The sequence below is a fragment of the Puma concolor genome, chromosome D3 (genome assembly GCF_028749965.1).
Source record: "Puma concolor isolate L17-30 chromosome D3, mPumCon1.1.hap2, whole genome shotgun sequence".
Classification (NCBI taxonomy): domain Eukaryota; kingdom Metazoa; phylum Chordata; class Mammalia; order Carnivora; family Felidae; genus Puma; species Puma concolor.
The window spans coordinates 14,803,933-14,827,970 of record NC_141678.1 but is presented as its reverse complement, the minus strand read 5'-3'; the positions used below and the strand labels follow the sequence as shown (position 1 = coordinate 14,827,970).

The 24,038-nt window shown below is 40.2% G+C and overlaps 1 protein-coding gene across 4 annotated transcripts in view; it reads left to right on the top strand.

Annotated features, from left to right (window-relative positions):
- Window positions 1–24,038, top strand: part of TAOK3 (TAO kinase 3) — a 180,886-nt gene that overhangs the window by 145,061 nt on the left and 11,787 nt on the right. For 3 of the 4 annotated variants that reach the window (XM_025933299.2, XM_086681802.1, XM_086681801.1), the window contains exons 14-17: window positions 1,817–1,951; window positions 9,931–10,167; window positions 11,883–12,011; window positions 17,570–17,773. In XM_025933299.2, the coding sequence (XP_025789084.1) occupies window positions 1,817–1,951; window positions 9,931–10,167; window positions 11,883–12,011; window positions 17,570–17,773 (705 nt within the window). Of the gene's footprint in view, window positions 1–1,234; window positions 1,576–1,816; window positions 1,952–9,930; window positions 10,168–11,882; window positions 12,012–17,569; window positions 17,774–24,038 lie in introns of those variants that run through there. The other variant, XM_086681803.1, reaches the window with a different exon arrangement.

Sequence of the window (24,038 nt, the reverse complement as noted above, 5' to 3'; positions counted from 1 at the left end):
TCTGTCCCAAAAATAAATAAACGTTGAAAAAAAAAATTTAAAAAAAATAAAATAAGAGGTTAGATTTCCTGGGAAATAATATAGAAAAGTTTTAATTGGCCTTTCAAGGTTTTTTTCATATAAATCTCAAAAATATGGGTTGAGATATATTTTTAACCTATAGTACTATCTAATAGAACTTCTTGCAGTGATGGAAAGGAACTGTATCTGCACTGTTCAGTATGGTAGCCATAGTTAGTGGTACCTTGAAATATAACTGGTGTGACCTGGAAACTGAACTTTACATATCTTATAGGACAGCACAATGGTAGCATATCCTTGAATTTGACGTATATGTCCCCAATGGCCTTACAGGTCCCTTCATTATTTAAAAACAAACTAGACCTCAATACAGTAAATTGAAAAAAAAAAAAAATCTCTAGATATAGATGTAATGGCATATACCTTCCCAACATTCTGGAGCATTCTAAATTTATAAAAGGAAAAAGAAAATCAGCCCAATGGTAAATTTAATCTTGGCTCTTGGCTTTTACATAAAAACCTGAATATAAAATTTAATTTCCCTCAAGAATATATGTGTCTTGACTTCTCAAAATTTTAGACTATATAATAAAATTTTGTGTTTTCTAAACCTCTTCAATTTTTGTTTTCTGTTGAAAGAGGAATTATTAAAAAAAAAAAATTCAAATAGTCCTGGACAAAATGCAAAACCGACTTCTCACAAAAGAGAAGTGGATTCTCTTAAAACCCTAGGACAATAAGGGAATTAATTTCTCCTTCCCCTCCTGAACATGTACTATTTAAAAATCCCCCATGATTGTACATGTTTTTGAGCTATTATTATAGTATCTTTTTCCCTGAAGGGTTAGAGCTACTTACTGACTGACCACTCCATCTTTTATAGAGAAAAGCATCACCCTTTGAAAGCATTTTCCCCTTTAAAACTCATTTAAATTACATTTAAGAAACATCCATTATTACCCTTCCAGGGAATGTTATTTTTCACTGGGCGTTACACCAAGATTAATCATCTCTGCCTATCAAGAAGCACAGATTTGATTAAATCAGACAAGGGCATTAAATCCCAGCCTCACTCACTCTGGTGACCATACCGAGACTGAGTTGAGGAAGAATTTGTGAAAGTATCATTTGGTTGAAATTGCATGCCTGTCTCTTTAAATCTAAAAAAAAATCCTTTCAGAAGCTGTAGAGAGAAGGTGCTAGAACTGTGTACGATCATGACTGGAAAGCAGGATCCCTCAGTGACTGCCGAATCTTCCCAGCACAAGATAGAGAGGCAGTTCAGCACAAGCCTACACTGGTTCTAGGCAGAACGATGATCCTACCGAACAGATCTCAAATAAAATTAAATTGAGAAAGCAGATCTTTCAAGGGAATGAGGCGGAGGCTCGCTTTTATGTTAAAAGCAACCAGCATCCTCCTTGCTAGACATGGACATGACATTTTTAAAGGAATTATTTGGTTACAGCGTTTTAAGCAAACCGTTCTAAGGAGTCTGTACATTGCATTGTTTTTTCTATTCTTTTTTTCTTTTGCATATATGTAATTCTGGAGGTAAAGAAAAAGCCTGCCAGGGATTCAGAAGGCATCCCACTAGCGATCAGCTGACATTCCTAACTGAAGGCTGCAATGTGTTGCTTATTCATTTTGTACCGTGGGAGCTGCGGGGACTAGCAGAGAGCTAAACTATGCATTTCAAACAGCAGTGCTTGTGCAGAAAGAGGGGTGAGAGAGAGGCAGCCGGCGAGGAAAGAGCACAGCTGGACTTTCTCCTTGTTTTTATCCATTTCTGCAGGATCATGTATTCATAAGGGATGAGGCGGGCCACGGCGATCCCAGGCCTGAGCCGCGGCCTACCCAGTCAGTTCAGAGCCAGGCCCTCCACTACCGGAACAGAGAGCGCTTTGCCACGATCAAATCAGCATCTTTGGTAAGCAAACACCCCTCTACCCACCTTCCCTTCCTTCCCCTCCTCCCCATCTGGCAGCCTCTCGCCCTCCCTGAGCCTCTCTCGGCTTCATGGATGGAGGAAAGGAGTCAAGAATGTTTTCTCCCTCCTAATAATTTTATTCATTTTAGAAAAAATCTGTTGGCATGGCAACCCGATCTCAGATATTTTAGCATTGTCTACGGCATGGAAAAAAAAAAACCTGTGTGTGTGTGTGTGTGTGTGTGTGTGTGTGTATTTATATATGCTGTATATGCAAAATAAAAGGCCTTTGAGATGAAGTTGCTAACCTATCCAATTTTTTAAAAGCTATTTGTGTTTTCATTGAAATAATAACGCTAAAAAATTTTGTAAAGGTGTTTGATGTATGTGTATGCAGGGCACTATGCTTCTTTTTGTATAGATGCATGTGTGTCTGTAATGTATACACACACATCAAAAGATAAAACACAATATATTTTTTCAAATTATTTCATTGCTGGTTAATGGATGTAATTGTAGAAAATAAGATACTAGCTTCCCAGGGCCGAGTTGCTGGTTCGTTCTGGTTCATTCATTTATTTATTGCAACAATGGTAGTGGCTGCACTTCCCCATTTAACCCCTGAAGAATTCCGTGGCACCAATAAAGCAAGAAGGGCTTTGTAGGAGAGGATAGGGGTGGTTGTGGAAGAAGGGATACTGTAGGATCCTTCAGCATTTTTACTATTGCAAATGTGATTGCTGGATGCCCTTGTAGTAGCAAAAGGGGTGTGTGCTGGAAGAGTTAGTTTTCATGCCTCCTCCCCTTGGCCCCCCACGCGTGCGCGTGCGCGCTCACATACTCACACACACACACACCGCTTCACCCTTGGCACTCTAAACTCTCTTTAATCTTTTGCTTCTGAATCTCACTTCACGGCCAAAAAATTACTGAAATATTCATTGTTTTGCCCAGATTGATGCTAGAGGTCACATGGGCAGAAAGAGTTAGTGTGTACTGCCTGGCTATTACATTTAGAACCTATGATGACATCATCCGAGGCCGACCCAGAAATTGTTTTTCTTGTCCTATTTTTTAAACCTGATTTCCACTTTTATCTCTCAAGTCTTTCAAAAGCTTCGATTATCTTTGGAATGGATAATGGATTATCATCTTAAAATAAATAAATAAATATAAGGAAAATGGAAGTTAAAGCACCTACATATGGCTGTGCCTGCTGCTGTCTAAAAGCAAGCAATTTAATTGAGACTCCTTATCAGTAAGCCTGCCTTTAAGTTCCTTTGTGTAGAAGTTTCTTGTAATCTCCTTAATGGGCAATTTTTCATTTAAATGAATGTTATACTGTGTAATAGAGATCTAAAAATGTCCATTCTGTGTTTGCTAATGATTGCTAAGCACCTAAAAGGCATGCTTTTGAGTCTACATAAAGCATCATGAATTTATTAATAAATAGCTTCATGTTATGATACCTGACCAAAAAAATATGTTATTTATGTAATATTATTACTTACCACCGACTCTAGTGAGACTTGTATGTCTATCCAGACATGCTCATGTTGAAATAAGAGGAGAAATGGTGAACAGCCACTGAGACTCAGAGCACCAGAAGCAGGTCTTGAATATGAAACAAACATTATACCAAGTGGATTTCCCCCCGTCTGGGACAGATTCTCTCCTTTTGTCACCTGCCACACCCTCATTCTCACATCACATATTCATGACCTCTCCTACCTCCGAGTGTGATGTTACTACTGCCATGCCACAGTGATCTGAAGTTCACATTTGTGCCTATCAGCCATCGCAGTCGTCTTCTCTGCTTCCCTACTAGGCCACCTCAGGACTATGGGCAAAGTCCTCAGGAGCCCCTCTGAATCCTATAGGCTTCCTAGTGCCCAGACAGAACAGCTGAGATCAGTCTCTGATGGACTTTGGATTTGCTAAAAGGCTCCCTGCCCCTATATTAAGTGAAAAACTGAGTAGCTGATAGGCTGTTGCAGTAGCCGCAAGATAAGTTGTTGTATGCAGAAAGCCCTCTCCAAATGTAATGCTTTGGGAGTCATGGTGGGATTGATGGAAGTTTATTAGAGGTCAGTGGTATTTGCATCCAATGGTTTTTAAAGAAGAAAAATAAATGATTAGAAGGGGAAAGTGGTATGAAAGTCGTTACACAGTTCCATGTCTCATTTTGGACAATCTAATTATTGGTATGGATATTTCAATGTATCTTACCAAGTACTACAGTTCTACGACCTATGTTGTTTTAAAGGTTAATTCCAATAGTCCAATAGGAATATATAAGTCAGGACACTGGAATATCAAAAAGAAGTATCCAAATTTTAAGAGTAGATCATGAACCCTACTGCTTTTCATGGATCTCAGCTCAAAGGAAAAGGACTAAAGTTACTTAAATGACATAAAGGTAGGAGCAAGATGCTGAGAAAATGAAAGTCCATTATAACGAACAATCAAGTCATTGTTGAAACCTCCCTTCACTTCCCATGATTGGTAGCACTACTATGTTGATTGATTGATTTTGGTTTAACTCTTTACAGTCTTCTAAATAGAAGTGCTGGCAAGTCACAGAGTGATTCAAAAGTGAACAGCAAAAAGAAAAAGGAATTTAGAAATTATTTTTTCAATTAATACATAAATAAATAATGAGTTTATATTTCAGACAGACTTGCAAACTGACAAAAAATTTTATATTCATTAAATTTGTTTTATCAGCCTACCTCTTCTGCATAAACCTAAAAGAGGCCTACACCTGTGGTTTTTGCCCTTGGCATTTTTTTGTACATTGTGCTTTTGAATGGGGTTATTGACCAGTGTATGCAGTCCATGGGCTACAGGCTTTTACTGCTAGATGTTTGTACCATTAGGGCCCCTTAACATTGAGATTTTTGTGTTCTTATGCACCGCTGCACAATTACGTTTGTAACAAAGGAAAAGCAAGAACTGTGAACCTAGACAGCAGAAGAAACCCTGAGGAAACTTTAGAATCAGGTATATTTGTATTATAATCATTGAAGGGCAGAGATGATTGACTTTATTTTGAAAAACTAGGAAAAAGAAGGGCATATCATGGAACCTTTTTTATTTCATCCTTTCTTTTTCTTCTCCTGTAAGAAAGTTCATATTAGACTGATTCATTATCTGGAGTAAGGAGTTGTTTGTATAGTTCTTCAGAATTTCTCATCTGATTTATTGGGCCTTTGAAATGTGCCTTCCTTAAGTTTTTATTACTGGTGAATGGAGATCCTAATATTTTAATTGGATTAGTAACCCATGAGAGTGTTTTCAGCTGTTGTTACATCTGATGTCATTTCTTAAAATTTCATAATGTCCTGGGTCATATGGTAATTCCTTCCCATAGTCGATGTTAATATAAAGAGCACCAAGCCCATATCTATCAAACAATTCAGATTTTGATCTTCTGAAGGAATTCTCACTGGAATGAGTGGTCTTACTACACAGGTAAATGTATGTTAGAATACACATTTGGGCCGGGGGCCGGGGTGCCTGGCTAGCTCAGTTGGCAGAGGATGTGACTCTTGATCTTGGAGTCGTGAGATCAAGCCCCATGTTGGGCGTAGAGCCTACTTTAAAAAAAAAAAAAAAAAAAAAAAGAGGAAGAAGAAGAAGAATACACATTAGGGACAGGGGCACAAAACTCTTAGTTTCTAATCTCTAGGAAAGCGTGTAGACAGAAATGATTATTGTTCTATCCATGCAAACAAATATGGATTCTTTTACTTTAGTTTTACCAGATTTAATAGAAAAGCTCTTATAAAAATGGAGTTTTCATTTTGATTTTAAAAACGCAACCTAATTTTCAGCTAATTATAGAATTGGATACCTGAATGAGTTTGATAGACGAGCATAAAAATATTAGCGCCTCTGCAGTAAATGCTGTTTCACCTTTCATCAGCCCCACTGTTCTGTTTCTAAATGCTTGAAGATGTGTCCTCTTCCTGGATAGTATAAGTGTACCAGAGGATGCTTATCAGAATATTGTGTAGCTCCTCTTTCCTTTCTCTCGGCTTCTTAATCTCACTAAGATCATTACTGATACCATTTTTCACTTATGCTGCCCAGTCTATTTGCCCAACTCCCATGACCAAACTCTCTGAATAAACATGTTGAATGAATGAATGAACAAGTGAATGAGTGAAGTCTCTTCCAGTTCTGCTATCACAGGAGAATTTGGATTTGCAGGTGTACATTTCAAAGTTCTTCATGCCAGTGTTTATGTATAAGGCAGAATTGCCTATTATCCATCATCAATTTTGGTATGAACTTAAAACGTTTTTTCCCTAGGTATTCTAAAGAGGGGGGTGTCAAATTTCTAATGTCAAAATGTGACCCGTTGTATTATTTTTTAAGAATTTGCTATAAATTTCATTTATTCTAAGAGCTGAGGTGACCAGTTTTTATCATAAATATCATATGTATTATTTTGATTGCATAAGTTGGCTTTGATCTCTTAAGAGGGTAACATTACCAGCCACCGTGCTTCTCTTTTATGTTCAGTAAGTTGTTTATTAGCCCTCTAGTGCAGTGTTCTGAACTTGGTAGGCAAATAGCACACTTTGGATGAAGTAGTGTGTTTTAGGTCCAAATTTTTGCTGCAATTAAATAAGGAAGATGGAATGACTGTAGAAATTTTCCGGAAAAAGTACAGTCTAACTTTATGGCTCTTAACTTTTATATATTACTCCAGGTACGTGAAATGGTTAATAATTCAGTTTCATAAATTATACATACTTATTTTATAAGCCACAATCTGGATAAAACCAATACAGTTTTATTGTTAGACTTCCCCTTTCTCTTGGATCTACTTGTTCTGATCTATGTCTGCATCACTGGAAATGCTTGGTGGAGGGAAACAGAGACATACTGCTCAGACCCTGGCAGGACAAGAAAGAGAATCAGCATATATCAGACATCTGTGTGTCAGACACCTTGCTGGGCACAAGTGTTGTCCCACTAGTGATCTCATCATAGCAGTGGCTCCTCTTGGGAGACTTCAAGATGTTAAGTAATTTGGCCAAGGTCAGTTATATAGTAAGGGAGAGAATGAGATTTGTGTCCAAGGACCCTACTGGGCATGGCAAGATGCTACTGCCCACTATTAGTCAATCACAGTTTTGAAACTAGCATTATAAAAACTACTACAGTCACTACATTCCTATAACTTTCTTTCATTTTCAGACTTATTCAGCTTGTAACTTAGACTTACCACTCTCTCCAGCTTTGACTTTTGGGGGTGTTGATTCCTTCCATTACTTAATAACAGGAAGTTCATTCTTTTCTGCCTTGATGAGGTAGATTTCCTCAGGCAATTCAAGAACCATAGGATCTCAGTTCAAATCCTAGGCTTTATAAAAATTAAAGAGGCAAATTGCATGTGAAATGACATTGTAAACTGTATAGCATGATAAAATTTAAAATTATGAGTGATTTTTTTGTTCTGATCAAATAGTATATTCGTAAGACACCCAGTATAAACTTACAACATGCAGGTGTACATAACTGTAGATAAAAATATTTTTGTGTATCACATTAGACTTCATACATAAAACATCTGGCCATACTTTTATTTAAATTTGTCTACTTTGCTTGAGTATGGAATTCTAAAACTCAGTATCTCTCTATGTGCCTAAGAAGGCAGTCACGTCGAAACGTAGAAAGTTTTGTTGCAACAAATGGAAGGCGATATTAGGAGTTTAAGAAGGTGATTATCCAAATTTCAGGAAGCATTTAGAAGCAATGTGTTTCTCCAGAACCTCAGTGATGTAAATGATAGCATGTTGAGCTTTGTAATTTGTCTTTGCCACATACTTGTGTGATCTGGTGTGCAGTGTGGCCACCCTTTTCACAGGCAGTCACTCACCAGTTAGGATAGAAAATGTTCCCGACACAACTCATTTCCGTTTTATCTTTAGGTGCCTGGCTTAGGGAAACACCCATCCTGAGACTATTTGACCACAAGCTAGTCAGACATCCTGCTGGCAAGTTTTAAATGTGTCATGATAGCTTTAGGGTGTGCCATGCCCCAGCTTTGGGAATCTGATTAAAGAAGGAATACTAACGCGAAAAAATAAGTTTAGGGATAATACATATCTCAAATGCAAATTACCCTAGAACAGACACTTTACTGCCATAGTTGTATGAAAAACAAGTAAATTCAGAAAGGACTAAATGGGATACTTTCTGTTGATTGGAATTGTTGTTTCCTGATAGTTGAACTTCAGAAAGGCACAAACATGAGGAAGTGAAATATACACATATATTCCAAATGACTTCTTTCTTTCCTTTTATCATGAAATAGTCCATTAAAAAGAAACATGATATTGTGATGACAAAATAAATTTCCTTTAGAGTGTTAGGTGCCCCTTTGGTGATGCTGTCCTTTTTTTTTTTGGTCTTGAAATATCTTCTGCTCTTATGTTCTTCATACTTTAAAGAGGGTTGTCCTTTAGAAAAGAGAAATGAATATGAAACCTAGTGTTAGTTTCAGCTGGAAAGGTTTCAAAGTTCGGCTAATGTTTAATGGTATACTTTGATAATACTATCCAGTTACAGAACAGCACTCTCTTGATAGTAAGGACTCAGTCTGGTATGCAGGGACACCTTCTGAAAGGAGCAAAGAAACAAACTGTTCTTTGTACAAAATGCACTTTGACCTATAAACTGAAAATAGTAAAGAGAATTAATAGCACAAAAATTTCTAGTAAAACTTGTGTAAGGGTTAGGTTGGGGAGAATTGGCTTATAGTAGATAGGAGTGACTAAATTACTAGTGAAAAACAAAGCTGAAGTTATAATTTTGTAATTAATTTTTTTCCCTAAAACAGGAAAGATGAGAATGAAGTGAGCAGAGAATCTAACAGGAAAATAAAGAGGGGTGACATATTAAAGGAAGGAGTGGAAAATCAGAAAAGGTTTAATAGAAAGACACAAGAGATGCCCAAACTTATATTTGCAATCTTGAGTTTCTTGAATATTCACTTGAGTGAAGGAAAAATTACTAAGAAAAGTAGCCACCTAAAAATTATAGAAATGCTTTCTCTTCTTTAGGAGAGCAAGTAAATAAATATATTGTAATTTGCTAACATCTCTTCTGGGGGAAGGGGAGGTGGAAGACAGAGGATTTAAAAGAAGAGAGTGTGCTCTCTCTCTCTCTCTCTCTCTTCCTCTTCCTCTTCCTCTCTCTCCCTCCCTCTCTCTCCTTTCACCTTCCATGTCTCCCTCATTCATATTAAGAATCAGGAATAAATCTTGTTCAACTTTAGGAATATACTCAAAATTCCTATTAGAGACATGATCTTTAAAAACAAGCAGTCAGATATAATGCAGTGGTTCTCAACCAGAGGGATTTTGCCCCCCAAGGGACATTTGTCAATGTTTACAGACATTTTTGATTGTTTTGACTTGGGAGGTGTGCTGGCATCTAGTGGGTAGGCCAGAGATGCTGTTAAATATCTTACAATGCAAGGATAGCCCTTCAAAGAATCATCCAGCTCATTGTCAATAGTGTTGAGGTTGAGGAATCCTGGTGTAGTAGAAATAACATAACTCTGGAACCTGACAGACCTGGGTCTGAATCCCAGCTCTGTGCCTTACTAGCTATATGACCTTGAGGATACGTATCATGATATATCAAAAATATGTAAATATAGTTCGGCTGAACGAATAAACGAACTCCCTCAAGTCTCAATTTCTTCATCTACCAATTGGGGGTGGTAACACCTACCTCATTAATGAGTAAAATGAGTGCGTGAATGAGATGGTTTTCAGGATTAGGGATCAAGGATGTAAAGAGCATACAAAATAGCACCTGGTACAGGTGAGCTTTCAGCCAATAGGTAAGTTGATGGTGGCAGTGATAGAATTATGCCACAGTGCTCCTCTGCTTTGTCTGAAAGTCTGTCTTCCGTGAATCTGGTTACCTGAGTTCTGTTCCCCGACCCAAATCAGGTTACACGACAGATCCATGAGCATGAGCAGGAGAACGAGTTGCGGGAACAGATGTCAGGTTATAAGCGGATGCGGCGCCAGCACCAGAAGCAGCTGATCGCCCTGGAGAACAAGCTGAAGGCTGAGATGGACGAGCACCGCCTCAAGCTACAGAAGGAGGTGGAGACGCATGCCAACAACTCGTCCATCGAGCTGGAGAAGCTGGCCAAGAAGCAAGTGGCTATCATAGAGAAGGAGGTCAGTGTGCACGCTCGTGCCTCGTGCTGCAACCGGGCCAAGCCTGCTCCGGTGGCATCACGCGAGCAGGACGCAGGAGAGGTGTGCTTTTTGGTGTTGGAGGGACAATGTTGCTTTGTGGTGATAGTTAAGAGGAGTTAGGTTTTGTGGGGCTACTTAAAATCGTCAATAAAAGTTAGAACACTTACTGCAGGTATATGTTACGTTCTTGTCTATGCAAATGCATTCTGGGAGTCAATCCCTTGAGGGGGTCTGGGTACAAATAAAAAGAAACAAGGGACTTCTATCCTACAGAAACTTGCAGAGTTAAGACCTGCCACTGTGCCTGCCACACCCACAGTCCTCTTCAAAAGAAAACTGCCCTACAAATAGTCCCTTTTAGTGGTGACAGTCCCTGGCTTCACTGGACTAGGAATGGGCACCTGACCAATGGCAGCGAGTAATTAACCTGGCTATTGCTTACATCTTCTAGGAAACATCTCTCTTCCCCATCCAGGTCCTAAACCAATTTTTAAAACAGAGGAGAGAGTAAGGCAGAGAATCAAAATATGACTTTGATTACTGCTAAGTGTTAAATGGGAGAAGTGATTTATGTCTGAAGGGAAATGCATTAATACTGGACAAAACTAAACAGACTCACCTATCTAGGCACTGGAAGCACTAAACCAGTTGCCTTCCATGCCACCCCCTGTAAGACTTACATAGTGTGGGAAAGCAGGGGTGAACGTGTGCTCTCTGGGAATGGAGTGACTGGGGACAGAGTGCCAGGGGTGTCTCAGTAATTAAGCTCTTCTCCACATGGAAGGGAACATCAGAACTGCAGAAGCAGCTTTCCCCCAACAGCCATCAAGCTGTGAGGCAGCCTGGCCTGAAAAACCTCTGCCCAAACAGGGATGACATTGGTTAAATAAACCAGTCAGACTCTTTCTTGGGGATTTGGTTTGGTAAAGATGTAGAGAGAGTTGTTAATAATGGGAAAACTGTTGATAATGGAAGCTAAAGGTGAAAAGATAAATAAAAAGAACCATGAAGCATAATCCCTTCTCTGTCTCCTAAGTACCTCATCTTACGTATGTGCTGATATAATGGTCCCCTGACACACAGATTTGGTAACTTTCAGGAGCCAACGTTTTTTGGGTTATCTTTTATTTGGTCTGTGTTCTATCCATTTGGGAGCCCTCAAAATGTCCCAGTGTCTGACTGTTGTGGATTGTAGCAGGTACCTAAGAAAACAAAGTATTATTAGCTTTGCCTATTGTACTAGAGATGACTCTACCCAGAAATCCAATAGTTGAAATAATTAATCAATTAGAGTTAGGTTCTTGGAAGAAAACTGGCCATAGTTACTTATCCATTTTTATAATTTAACCTGTGAGCTACCTACAATACAAAAAGAAAAAAAAAAACAACTTTTATTATAATCCTTAGTTCACTTTTCATCCCATGTATTTTGTGTGTGTTCAATAAAACATGTTTATGGCTTACCTTCATATTTTTCCCATAGTTGGGAATGTTTTTCAATGGTAAACATTTCAATTTTTTTTAAGATACAAGAGAATCAGAGCAGGCATTTCCTTATTTTGTTTTTTATTCTTTGTTCAAAAAACATTACATTATTCAGCGCTTATGGACTCTTTTCATGCATTGGAGAATATAGACAACTGAATTCTGTGTGAAGAACAATTTATCCTAGATTGTATATGTCATTTTATCAGGCAAAGGTAGCTGCAGCAGATGAAAAGAAGTTCCAGCAACAGATCTTGGCCCAGCAGAAGAAAGATTTGACAACTTTCTTGGAAAGTCAGAAGAAGCAGTATAAGATTTGTAAGGAAAAAATAAAAGAGGTAAGAGTACCAATAATTGTCATCACCAATTTGCCATTAAGAGTGCTTTGAATTTAAGGGCCTCCTGGCTGGCTCAGTCGGTGGAATATGTGATTCTTGATCTCTGGGTTATAAATTCACACCCCATGTTGGGTGTAGAGATTACTTAAAAATAAAATCTTTAAAAAAAAAAAAAAAGAATGGTTGGAACTTAAAATTGATTAACCTTACATTGTGATCAACAGTCTAAATCATTCAGTCTTTTTTTCAATAATTTTTTTAGTGTTTATTTATTTTTGAGAGAGAGACAGACAAAACGTGAGTGGGGGAGGGGCAGAGAGAGAGGGAGACACAGGATCCAAAGTAGGTTCCAGGCTGTGAGCTGTCAGCACAGAGCCTGATGTGGGGCTCGAGCCCATGAACCATGAGATCATGACCTGACCCAAAGTTGGACCTTTAACCGATTGAGCCACCCAGGAGCCCCTGATTCTCAAACTTTTATCACCTAAAGGGATTATTAAAATGGATTGCTAACTCACCCCTAGATTTTCTGATTCAGTAGGTCTGGGTGGAATTTGAGATGTGCATTTCTAACAAATTCCCAAATGATGCTGATGCTGCTAGTCCAGGCGTCAGATTTTTTTTTTATGTTTATTTATTTATTTTTGAGAGAGAGAGAGAGAGAGTGAGCACAAGTGGGGGAGGGGCAGAGAGAGAGAAAGAGAGAGAGAGAGAGAGACAGAATCGAAAGCAGGCTCCAGGCTCTGAGCTGTCAGCACAGAGCCCGACATGGGGCTCTAACCCACAAACCTTGAGACCATGACCTGAATCGAAGACAAAGTCAGATGCTTAACTGACTGAACCAACCAGGCTCCCCCAGGCATCAGATTTTAAGAATCATTGATCTAACTCTAAACCATTCTTGCCGACTTCCAGTTTATTCTTCAGCCACTTCAGCCAGAGTGATCTTTTCAAACCATAAGTCTCATCATAGAACCTCATGATTGTAACAGTCCGTTGGCTTCCCGTTGCTCTTAGGATAGATCAAAACACTAGAAATCCTGAAGTGATCGGCTGCTAGCCTCCCCTCCAGTGTCGTCTCACACCGCTGTCGTCTCACACCACCTGTTTTCTCTACCCCTGACTCTTCACTGCTCCTGCCACTATGGTCACCTTTTGGTTCTTCAGATGTATCAAGTTCCACTTTTCTCCAAGATCTTTGGAGAAGACTGTTTCTTCTACCAGATGTTCTCTCCACCCCCACCCTCGACCCCCAATCTTTCCCTCCGCTGTTAATTCTTACTCCCCTCCTTGTAAGACTTAGGATTGTTTATTAATACCTTAACTTAAACATCATTTCCCCAGGGAAGCGTTTCCTGACTGCCTCAACCGAGACAGGTGCCTCTGATTTCATAGCACTAGTTTTCAGTTATCCTTTTTTTTTTTTTCTTTTTTTTTTTTGCCTATGATTGTATCCCTGTACCTGGTACATGTGAATCTCTGATAAATGAATGATTGATTCCTGAAAGTTTGGTTGTGGACCATTAGTGGACATGGAGAGTCCTCCTGGGGAACTGCAATGTGACCTGAAAGCTCACATTTCTTCAGTTCTCCCACCAGTGCTTATAGGTGAACTGCCTACAATTCCCTAGACTTTCCTTCTCATAAGACTTAGGATTTCTGATTTGTAGACTACTGGTGTATTAAGGTTTAATAAAATTCAGTATGGGACATTCTTTCAGTTTGTAAAATAATTTATTTGAGCTCATAGTCTCCATTAACAATATGGGACTTAGCAAGCCTCCTCTCCAATTCTTTTTTAATTAGGAAGTGAAAGCAAGTGGGTGGGGGTGAGCCTCAGGATCTTTAGTCCTGCCCAGATGAGCCACTGGTGATTGTTGGGACTGAAAGAATTTTGTATTTAATCCCCACTGCCTAACTGGGAAAAATCTCCGACACTATAAGGTCTAGAAAACCAGACTGGGGGTGCCTGGGTGGCTCAGTCAGTTAAGCGTCCAACTTCAGCTCAGGTCATGATCTTCCGGTTCATGGGTTTGAGCCCTGCATCAGGCTCTGTACTAACAGCATGGAGCCTGGAACCTGCTTCAGATTCTATGTGTGTGTCTCTCTCTGCCCTTACCCTGCTCATGGTCTGTCTGTCTGTCTCTCTCTCTCAACAATAAACATTAAAAATTAAAAAAAAAAAAAATGGGGCGCCTGGGTGGCGCAGTCGGTTAAGCGTCCGACTTCAGCCAGGTCACGATCTCGCGGTCCGTGAGTTCGAGCCCTGCATCAGGCTCTGGGCTGATGGCTCAGAGCCTGGAGCCTGTTTCCGATTCTGTGTCTCCCTCTCTCTCTGCTCCTCCCCCATTCATGCTCTGTCTCTCTCTGTCCCAAAAATAAATAAACGTTGAAAAAAAAATTTTTTTTTTTTAAATTAAAAAAAAAAAAAGAAAAGAAAACCAGGCTGTAGGGAGAAATAGCCTAACTAAGAAGGTTCATATTCTGTCTATTTTCTCTGAGTTATTGCTTGAGCCTAATTATTACATCATGATGGAAAGATGTTACTGGATCACAGGATAACATTGACTTTTCCCTAAGAAATTTGAAATGTTCTCATTTGCAGTTACATTCTGATGTCTAACACTATGCATTTACTCACTTTCTGCGGCCACACTTTGTGACTGCAGCCACCATTTTGAACTTTTATAACACTAAGGTATTTGGAGATTGCATGAACTCAGCCTGTAGAAGATTCTCTCACAGAAACAGCATTTGAGAATCCTCACTCAGTCCTCAGGCATAGGCTATTTTTGGTATTCAGATTTATGAGTGCAGGAAACCACAGGCCTAAACTTATAAGTCTTTCAACATGCTCATGAAGAAAAACAAGCCTAAACTCAGTTTGAGATAGCCTCAATAAGCCTTTCTGTGCAAGGCTAATCCCCCTTATGAAGTAAAGCTTAGTTCTATGTAAGGTGGCACGTATATTTAGATATTGATATATTAAAGGTATTGCCCTTGGAGTGACAGAACAATCTCCATTATCCTCACTGTTTGATAGATGACAGGGGTGTGAGCGATACAGGATGACAGATGGTCCAGAAATAATTTATTCTTTTTTTTTTTTGATAAACAATAACATTTTATAATAACAGTTTCTAGTATTTGTAAAATACTAGAAATTTGTAAACTTTTTATGTTGAGACAATTATAGATTCACATGCAGTTGCAAGAAACAATGCAGAGAGATCCAGTATACCGATTACCCAGTTTCCCCCACTGTAATATCTTGCTCAAGTGTAATGCAATATCACAAACAAGACATTGACATTGAGAGTCAAGACACAGAACATTTCTATCACCACAGGGATCCCTCATGTTGTATGTTAAAGCCACACTCACTTCCCTACAGAAAGAATTTATTCTTGATTTTAGAGTGAGGTTTGCTTGTTTTTGTTTTTTGTTTTTTTGTTTTGTTTTTGTTTTTGAGAAAGAGAGAGAGAGTGCTCGAGTGAGCAAAAAAGCAAGCCCAAGCGAGGGAGGGGCACAGGGAGAGGGAGAGAATTCCAAGCTGGCTCCACACTCAGCACACAGACTGACACAGGACTCAATCCCACAGTTGTGACATGATGACCTGAGCCAAACTCAAGAGTCATACGCCCAACCAACTGAGCCACGCAAGTGCCCCGGGAGTGCGTTTTCATGGTCACATTTGGATTTGGGTGTGCAATGTAGTGGTTAATGCCAAACCTAGTAGTGAAGTCATGGCATCAGGAGACGAGTCACCCAGCCTCGCTGATGTGATCCCAGTTTACTCCATGCTCCATGCGGCCTGCTGTCTTGTTGATTCTGCTATTTCACTCAAGACTTGACTAGAACAGGAAAGTTGAAAATTGACTTACAAGGACTTCTTGTTTAAGGGCAAGCATACTGTAAATAGTGTTGATGTCCATATCACAAAACATCAGGTAAAATAGATATTAGCATTTGAAGGAGATTTTCACTGAGCAGTCAGCCAAATCTTATAGATCAAGCTGTCAGTATGAACAATATGAACAAAAAAGAGTGCACTGTGCTTTCTCTAAAAATGGTCTTCTTGCTTCCTCCATAGAGTAAAGTAACATCTTAAGGGTTTCAATTCCCCGCTTTCTTCTCTTTACCCTTATGGTCTAGAGTAGTTATGAATGTTGTCCTTTTGGAAATGGTTCATTTACCCACTCATACCAAGTAAAGGATACTTTTTTCCTGGGGCACCTGGGAGGCTCAGTCGGTTAAGCATCTGACTTTGGCTCAGATCATGATCTCACAGTTCGTGGGTTCAAGCCCTGCATTGGGCTCTGTGCTGACAGTGCAGAGCCTGCTTGGGGTTCTCTCTCTCTCTTTCTCTCTGCTCCTCCCCCGTGCATGTGTGCATTCGCTCTCTTTCTCTCAAAATAAACAAACAAACACACTTAACAAAAAAAGGAATGCTTTCTGAAATTCACACTAGAGACATTTGCAGAGTTACCTCCTGTCTGTGAAATCTGTCTGCTTCTCCCAGCCTTGTCTTCTTTACTCTTGCTCCACATGGCAGCAGGTTATCTTTTCAAGATGAATCTCATCCTGTCACTCCCACATGTATAAAATCCTTTTCTCCTGTGCTACAGATCAGTGTCCTTAACTTGGCCTATGAAGCCTCTGAGGGTCCTGCTTCATCTCATGTCACACTGCACCCACCACCCTGGGCCTTCTCTCCGCTCCTCAGTTGCACCATGTTTCAAATAACCCACCTGATTTAGCACATGCCGTTTCCTCTGCCCAGAGTTTTCTCCCTTCTCCTCTTTCATTGGTTAGCTCCTACAAGTTTTTCAAATTTCAGTTTAGTTGTTACCGAGATCCAATATATTCTTTAAAAAAAAATCTTTTAGTGTGTGTTCATTTTTTGAGAGACAGAGATGGAGACAGAGTGCAAGCAGAGAGAGAGGGAGACACAGAATCCCAAGCAGGCTCCAGGCTCCGAGCTGTCAGCACAGAGCCCGACGCGGGGCTCGAACTCACAGACCGTGAGATCGTGACCTGAACCGAAGTCTGGCGCTTAGCCGACTGAGCCACGCAGGCGCCCCTCAAATAGGTTCTTTTAAATAAACATCCTGGTAGACCCAAGTCCTCCACCCGCACGGCAGCTGTGGCAGTAATTTTCGGTTCATTTCTCTGGTTCTTTGATTAATTACTGATTCCACATTGTGGCGCCCCACAGTGGTGGTTATCGTGTTCTTTTGCTCACCGTTGCATCCTTGCGCCTTGCACAGTGCCTGTCACATGATGAGAACTCAGTAAGTGTACGTTGATTGAATGAGGGAGCCGGTTATTTCCGAGGCTGAGAAGCCAGAGACCTGGGAAGTAGCAGGCCTCCCTGGCACTTAATCAGTAAACACAAGTTGGGAGAGAAGGATTGCAGCACCAAGCATTCCTGTCCTTGTTCTCAGTTGCTCTCCCAGCAATTTCATCTACCATATTGTAAGAAACTATCAGTTCCTTTGCTCGATGAGACCAGCAAGTTTTCTGTTTTGTTTTGTTTTGTTCCTCTTTTTGTGAAGGAGATGAATGAGGACCATAGCACACCCAAGAAAGAAAAGCAAGAGCGGATATCCAAGCATAAAGAGAACTTGCAGCACACGCAGGCTGAAGAGGAAGCCCACCTTCTCACCCAGCAGAGACTGTACTACGACAAAAACTGTCGTTTCTTCAAGCGGAAAATAATGATCAAGCGGCACGAGGTGGAGCAGCAGAACATTCGGGAGGTATTTATTACATTCATAACCGCCATCCCTGACTTATGAGACAGTGAGCTTTGTGAGGATCATCCCTGTCTGTTTGTCCGGCCTTATATCCTTCACGTTTATAGTCTTTTTTTTTTTTTTTTTTTAATGTTTACTTATTTTTGAGAGACAGAAAAACAGAGTGCAAGCTGGGGAGGGGTGGAGAGAGAGAGGGAGACGCGGAACCCGAAGCAGGTTCCAGGCTCCGAGCTGTCAGCACAAAGCCTGACATGGGGCTCGAACCCGCAAACTGCGAGATCATGACCGGAGCCGAAGTCGGACGCTCAACCGACTGAGCCACCCAGGCATCCCGTGTTTATAGTCTTTATTGCCGTGCCTGACCCAAAGCAGGTATGCAGAAGTAATCAGGGAATGAATTCACCACTGAGTAGAAGAAGAAAGCCCATTTACAGAACGAGGAATCAACATTTTCCAAATAAATGTCACAGTTTTATTGAACACCTATTATAGGCTATAGTATGCGGTGGAGAATCAAAAGAAGTAAAATAAGAGAATTTCTGCCTTCAGCCTGCGTGTCAAACAGTTGTGTTTTTGTGGCTCCACATGAAACACAAAGTGACGGTATGATGCTCTACAGTTAAGTCATTCAGGCATCCGGTGCCACCTTAGTGCCAGGCGTTGTGCTGGTGATGCCAGGACTGCGGAGTTGTTGTGTATACATCCCGCCTTCCAGCAGCCTAAGTCTGAGGAGAAACAGACATGTAACAGGCTGGTTCCAACGTAACAGGTCAGGTACAACAGTGGACCTATAGATGAAGTGTCCTGCGAATACCGTCATGAAAGGGCTGAGAGGGCTCAGGGCCTGATGAGAAGCTGAGTGTTTGGGGTGTACGAAGTGGAACGTCAGAACAAGGGGAGTCAGAAGCAGAATGCAGAGGGCCTTCCTTGTTAAGACATGTTATTTCCATTTTAGCCTGAAGGCAGTTGCATCACCATCCTAGGTGTTTCAGCAGGGGAGTGAAGAGAGTTTTCTTTGAAAGACCTAGTGCACCAGTGTGAGGCTAGGCTACAGCAGGAAGAAGCCAAGTACAGTGAGGTCAGCCAGGACGTTCTTTCTCTAGGTCCACCTGGAAGAGGCAGTGGGGGGAGAGTGGATCTGAGTGACATTTCTGAAGCAGAACTGACAGTAATTCCAACTGAACGGCATAAGAATTTCAGGAGAGAGAGGGGTCAAAAATGGCTTCAAAGTTTCTAATTTGGGAAACTGGATGAATAAGACATTATTCACTGAGATGAGCACAGAATGTGACTCAGTCACAGATACAAAGTTCAGTAAGAAATCGTTGTGACCTGGAGTAATCAGGGAAACCCTCACAAATGAGCTAGCATGGTAAAAATATCAAAGTCTGCGAAAAACCCAGCGTTCGTCTGCGCGAGGGAAAGAAGCACCAAAGGCACGTTTATGGAATGAGCTCCTTGGAGGGCAGCATTCAACTGGGAGGGAAAACGGATGGAGCAAACTAAAATTTATCAAATACATGCAGTGAGCCAGGCCCAAGCCCTTTGTCTGTGTTGTCTTGTCTCATTGGAAGAGAGACAAACCGCTGCACGTTTTTGAGCCAGGCAGTGAGTGATATGCTAATACTGTGCGTTAGAGAGATTAGCCCAGTTTGGTTGGTGGCAGTTCACAGATTGATTCTAGCACGCATTCTCAGTGGGGGGTGGTACTGCCCCCGGGGGAGTAAGCATAGGCTCTTGTGGGAGAGGGGTCTCAGATACTACAATGGCCACAGTACATAAAGGGATATACAGTGTATCAGGTAGTATTCATTCACCTTTTAGGGGAGGGGAAAATCTAGAAAGCTTCTGGTGATGAAAACATAAAAATGATGATAATGGAAAAAGAAAAAAAAAAAAGAAGAAGAAGGTTGCGAAACATTGGGTTGGGGGGAAGACACTAGAAGCAAAGTGATCAGGTAGTAGGAAATGGGGTACGGACCAAGATGGTGGTGGCACCTGTCAACCAGGCGGATTTGAAACGTATTTTGAATATAAAATAAGCAGGATTTGGCACACTGTAGGATATGAGAGGAAAGAGGAGGGTAGAATCAAAGTTATTTCTAGGGTTCAAGGCTTAGTTACATGTAAATTTGGTCAGAGACAGAGAAGCCTAGAGAGAGGTGTCAGTAAGAAACCGATTAATTCCGTATTAGACATGTTGCCATATTTGTTAGAAGGCAAAAAAGCCCAAGTGAGAAAGCCCAGTAGCCGTTTGGAAATAAGATGTTTGGGATTCTTTTCATCTGGCAGTTATTTCTCTTCTGATAGCACATATTTGGAAGAAGTGTGAAGCCAAGGGAACAGTCGGTGCCAATAAAAGCTGTAGAAGACAATTATTCCTCAAAAGTTATAGAAACTGTTATTTGTGACTTCACTAGAATCAGGTTCTAATCAACTGAGTGAAGAATAACTCTTATAAGGGTACTTTTTTAAGAGTCTAAGTTTTTATGTACAAAAGTAATGCAAGAACATTAAAACAAAAGACACAGAAAAATACATAGTTGAGTAGTGAAAGTTCTTGATAATCCCACGCCGCCCAGTCTCTACCCTGACTACCATTAATTTGGCATCTGTATTTCCAGATTTCTTTTTCCTTATATGTATGTACTCCTACATTCAGCTCATATAAAACTTTAACTTTACAAAAATAAGGTTACATTAGTATCAGTGGGTTTATTTGATTTGCAAGCCATAGAAACAAATTCTGGCTGCATGAGCGTGGAAAGGAATTTGTTGGAAGGATATGCGGTAGATAACAGCGATGAAGAACCAAGCTGGAAAAGATGAAGAATCAAGCTGGAAAAGCAAATTCTGTGACCTAGAGAGCAAGAGCCTAATGGACATTCCTCAGAGCACTGCCATTTGGTTGTATTTCCTCCCACCATATTTAATCTTTGTATCATTTCAGCTTCAGATTCAAATTCCTAGGAGGGCTACTCTCTGATTACAGATAGGGTGGAGGAGTTTCTCAAGCAAAAAAGAGGAGCCTGTTAACAAGAGAAGGGAAATGGATACTGAACCTACAAAAATGTCTAGCATACTCTTTTGTAACTCTTCTCTTTCTTTTTCTCATTTACTCTCTAGGACATACAGCCCTATGTGGTTCTTTTTAACCATTAATAGTAAACTTGGGGGTATGGCTATAAAATTATTTATTTAATGACATACTTCTCAGTGGATATTTTGTTGACGTTTTATAATATTACTAACAGTGCCACAGGGAGCCTCTTTGTACACAGATCTTTTTACATGTATGCAAATATTTTGTAGGATATATCCTCAGAGGTGGAGTCTCTGGGTCACAGTGTATATATGTAAATTTTTAATAGATATTGCCAAACTGCCCTCTATGGGTTTTACTCCCACCAAAAAGAGCACTTGTCTATTTCTTTGCCAAAACTGAGTATGAGCAATCCTTTTAATTAATGGAAACGTTTAAAAGGACCACCATAGACTGGGTTGAGCCTCTTCCTCTATCATCACAGACACTCGCTATTTTCTAACCAGTTATGAAACCAAGAACTGAAACTAAGAAAGCGTTAAATGTCATAGGCTAACAACATCTCCATCAAAAGTCTGAACTCTAGTTTTTACTCAACCTCATCGGGCACGAGGACAAAATGTTTTACTTGAGCGAGATCAACTCGCTTTAAAGAAGTCAGTCGCACTTGGATCGTGGCTGGGAAGGGTTTATTATGGGACACGGCCTGGATTCACAGCTTACACAGGACGTAGGGTCTTATATAGTATGGTGATGTGTTCAGGGGCCGTGGTGTATGAAAAGTACATGTGTTTTGACACTAAGCTCTCTCTCAGCTTGGGGAGATGCACACAGCGTGTGATGTGAGCCAAGGGAAAGGGGGCCCTTGTGTCTCTCAGCTTAAACCGCCTCCAGGGCATATAGGCGTGGAGTGCGTTGGTGGGCAAAATCACTTGTACATTAAATCTGCTTTTGTTTTTGTTCAGCTCACTTTATTTAATTGGTATGAGCTAAAGGTGTGCACACAGGCGCACAGTACGTTGTGTCATTTGTACAGATGAAACAACCACTGCATCGTGTCTAGCCAGAACAGAGGGATTCTTCAGAATATTGTGTCACAGGCTGAAAGACAGCGTAATGCAGGAAAACGTAAACCATTCTCTGGGACATCTTTTAATGGGAACTGTTGAAAATCCCCAAACCTGAGCTTTAGCCTTAGTTCTGCTTTATGGAAATTGAATGATCTTATGTTAGTCTCTCAATTCCCAAATGTTTTACTGTCATATGTAAAAGGGGTAAGTCCTTGCAATCTTAACACCTCATAGGGTTGCAGTGGCAAGGAATGAGATGCAAGAAATAACCTTTAAAAACTGAAAGCACATTACACGTTTTTACGTAGGCACAGCAATAGGCTCATAAAAAGTCAAAATAATAATAATAATAATAATAATAATAATAATGGCAGCTTATCAACTTATGTCTCAGCAACCCAGATGTATGAATTAAAGGTAAAGGGAATAACTTAAAATTGTTGACAGGAAAACCATTTCATTACCGTGTTTCTCTCACTTTTTAAATCATTTATAAACACTAGATTTGAGATATTATATGCAAATTTTCACTTCTGAATACAGAAAAATAATAATGATACGTTAATATGTTCCAAAGCATGTTCTTATGATCTTTCATTTCTTCATAAAGAATCACAGTTCATGGTGTAGGTACTGTTATCCTCACTTTACACCTGAGGAAACTAAAACATATATTAAAAGACGTGCCCAACATCATACATAATGACTGACTCACACACCCTGAATATTTTTCTGTCGATTCTCAAACTTTACAATACATCAGAATTAGCTGGGTGGCATGTTATTAAAACCAGTCACCTGTAGCCCTGGCATTTCGGATGCAGATATCCTGTGGCTAGCATCCTGAAACATCCCGTTAGACATAAAGGAAACCGTTTGATTTCTTCTGAAAGTGTCGTTTGCTTTGTCTTGTATTTTGTCCCCCCCATATGTTTCGGGGTTCTGGGCAGCCCAGACTCAGTTTGGACTTCTCAGTGTAGGAAGACATGTAATGAAATAAATGTCCAGTATTGGGAGACCTGGTACTCAAAGGTTAAAAATGAAATAGTAATCTAGGGACAGGACCTCTACCAATTGAAAGGGCTTTCCTTGGCTTTTCTCTTGGTCACTGGCCTAGAATAGCTTTAGTCTCTGAGGCCTCGCCATCCTTTGGTGCCACCTAGGGGCCAGTTATTGATTTTTAAAAGAAGACTGTTTGATGGTCCAGGTAGAGGAAAAATAAAACAAGGGAAAGCAAAATGCAGGAGGGAATGGGGAGCGATGCTCTAGGAGATTATCTTTTTCCCTTAAAACAAATACAAATTGCATTTATACTTTAGATATTTCCCCACTAGCAAACATGCTCCCTGAGGGGATGTACTTGTTCATGGCTCTATCCCTAGTGCCTACAGCAGTGCCTGACACATAGGACGTGTGCAACAAATATTTGCTGAATAAACAAATGAATGATTAGTGACTTTGCTCCAGTAATAGATGCTGTGCTGTTTAAAGGACTTCTCTTCAAATGCACACAAGGCCCAAGTATGCAAGATATTCTCACCAACACCAATATACAAATGTTATTGATATTGTGTGAAAATAAATGACTTGCATTTTCTCCCATAGTGGATGCCATCAGAGAAGAGAGGCACTCTTGTTCTAACTGAAAGTCCAACTCACAAGCCTTCTTCTTTCCTTGACCTTCTTAACTAATAGTAATACCAACCTCTGCAGAAATCTTACAGCATAAAGTTTGCCTCTTTTATAGCACTTACCACCTTCAACATTGTTCTTTCTCTTTTTTTTTAATTTATACATAAAACCTACTTCCTTGTGTTAATTAAGGTTCTTTTGTCTGTATGTTAGTAAAATTTATTTGAGCTCGTTTAAGCCAAAACCAGGGAATTCATTACAGAAATATAGAAATATTTTGTAAAACCCAATAGCAATAATACAGCTGGTGTACAGGACAGCTTACCAGTTAGGAATATGGGCATCATTATATTCCCTGCATGTCTGTCTTCTCTTTCATTCTTTATGTTCTGAAGTCCAGCCTTCTCTAACCCTCAGCCCACATAGCAGTGGGTGGCTACCACATATGTAGTTTTTATATGCCCCTCGGTTCCAGCCACACTTAGAGGTTAACTGTCTCTGCATCCCAATTCCAAATTCCCAG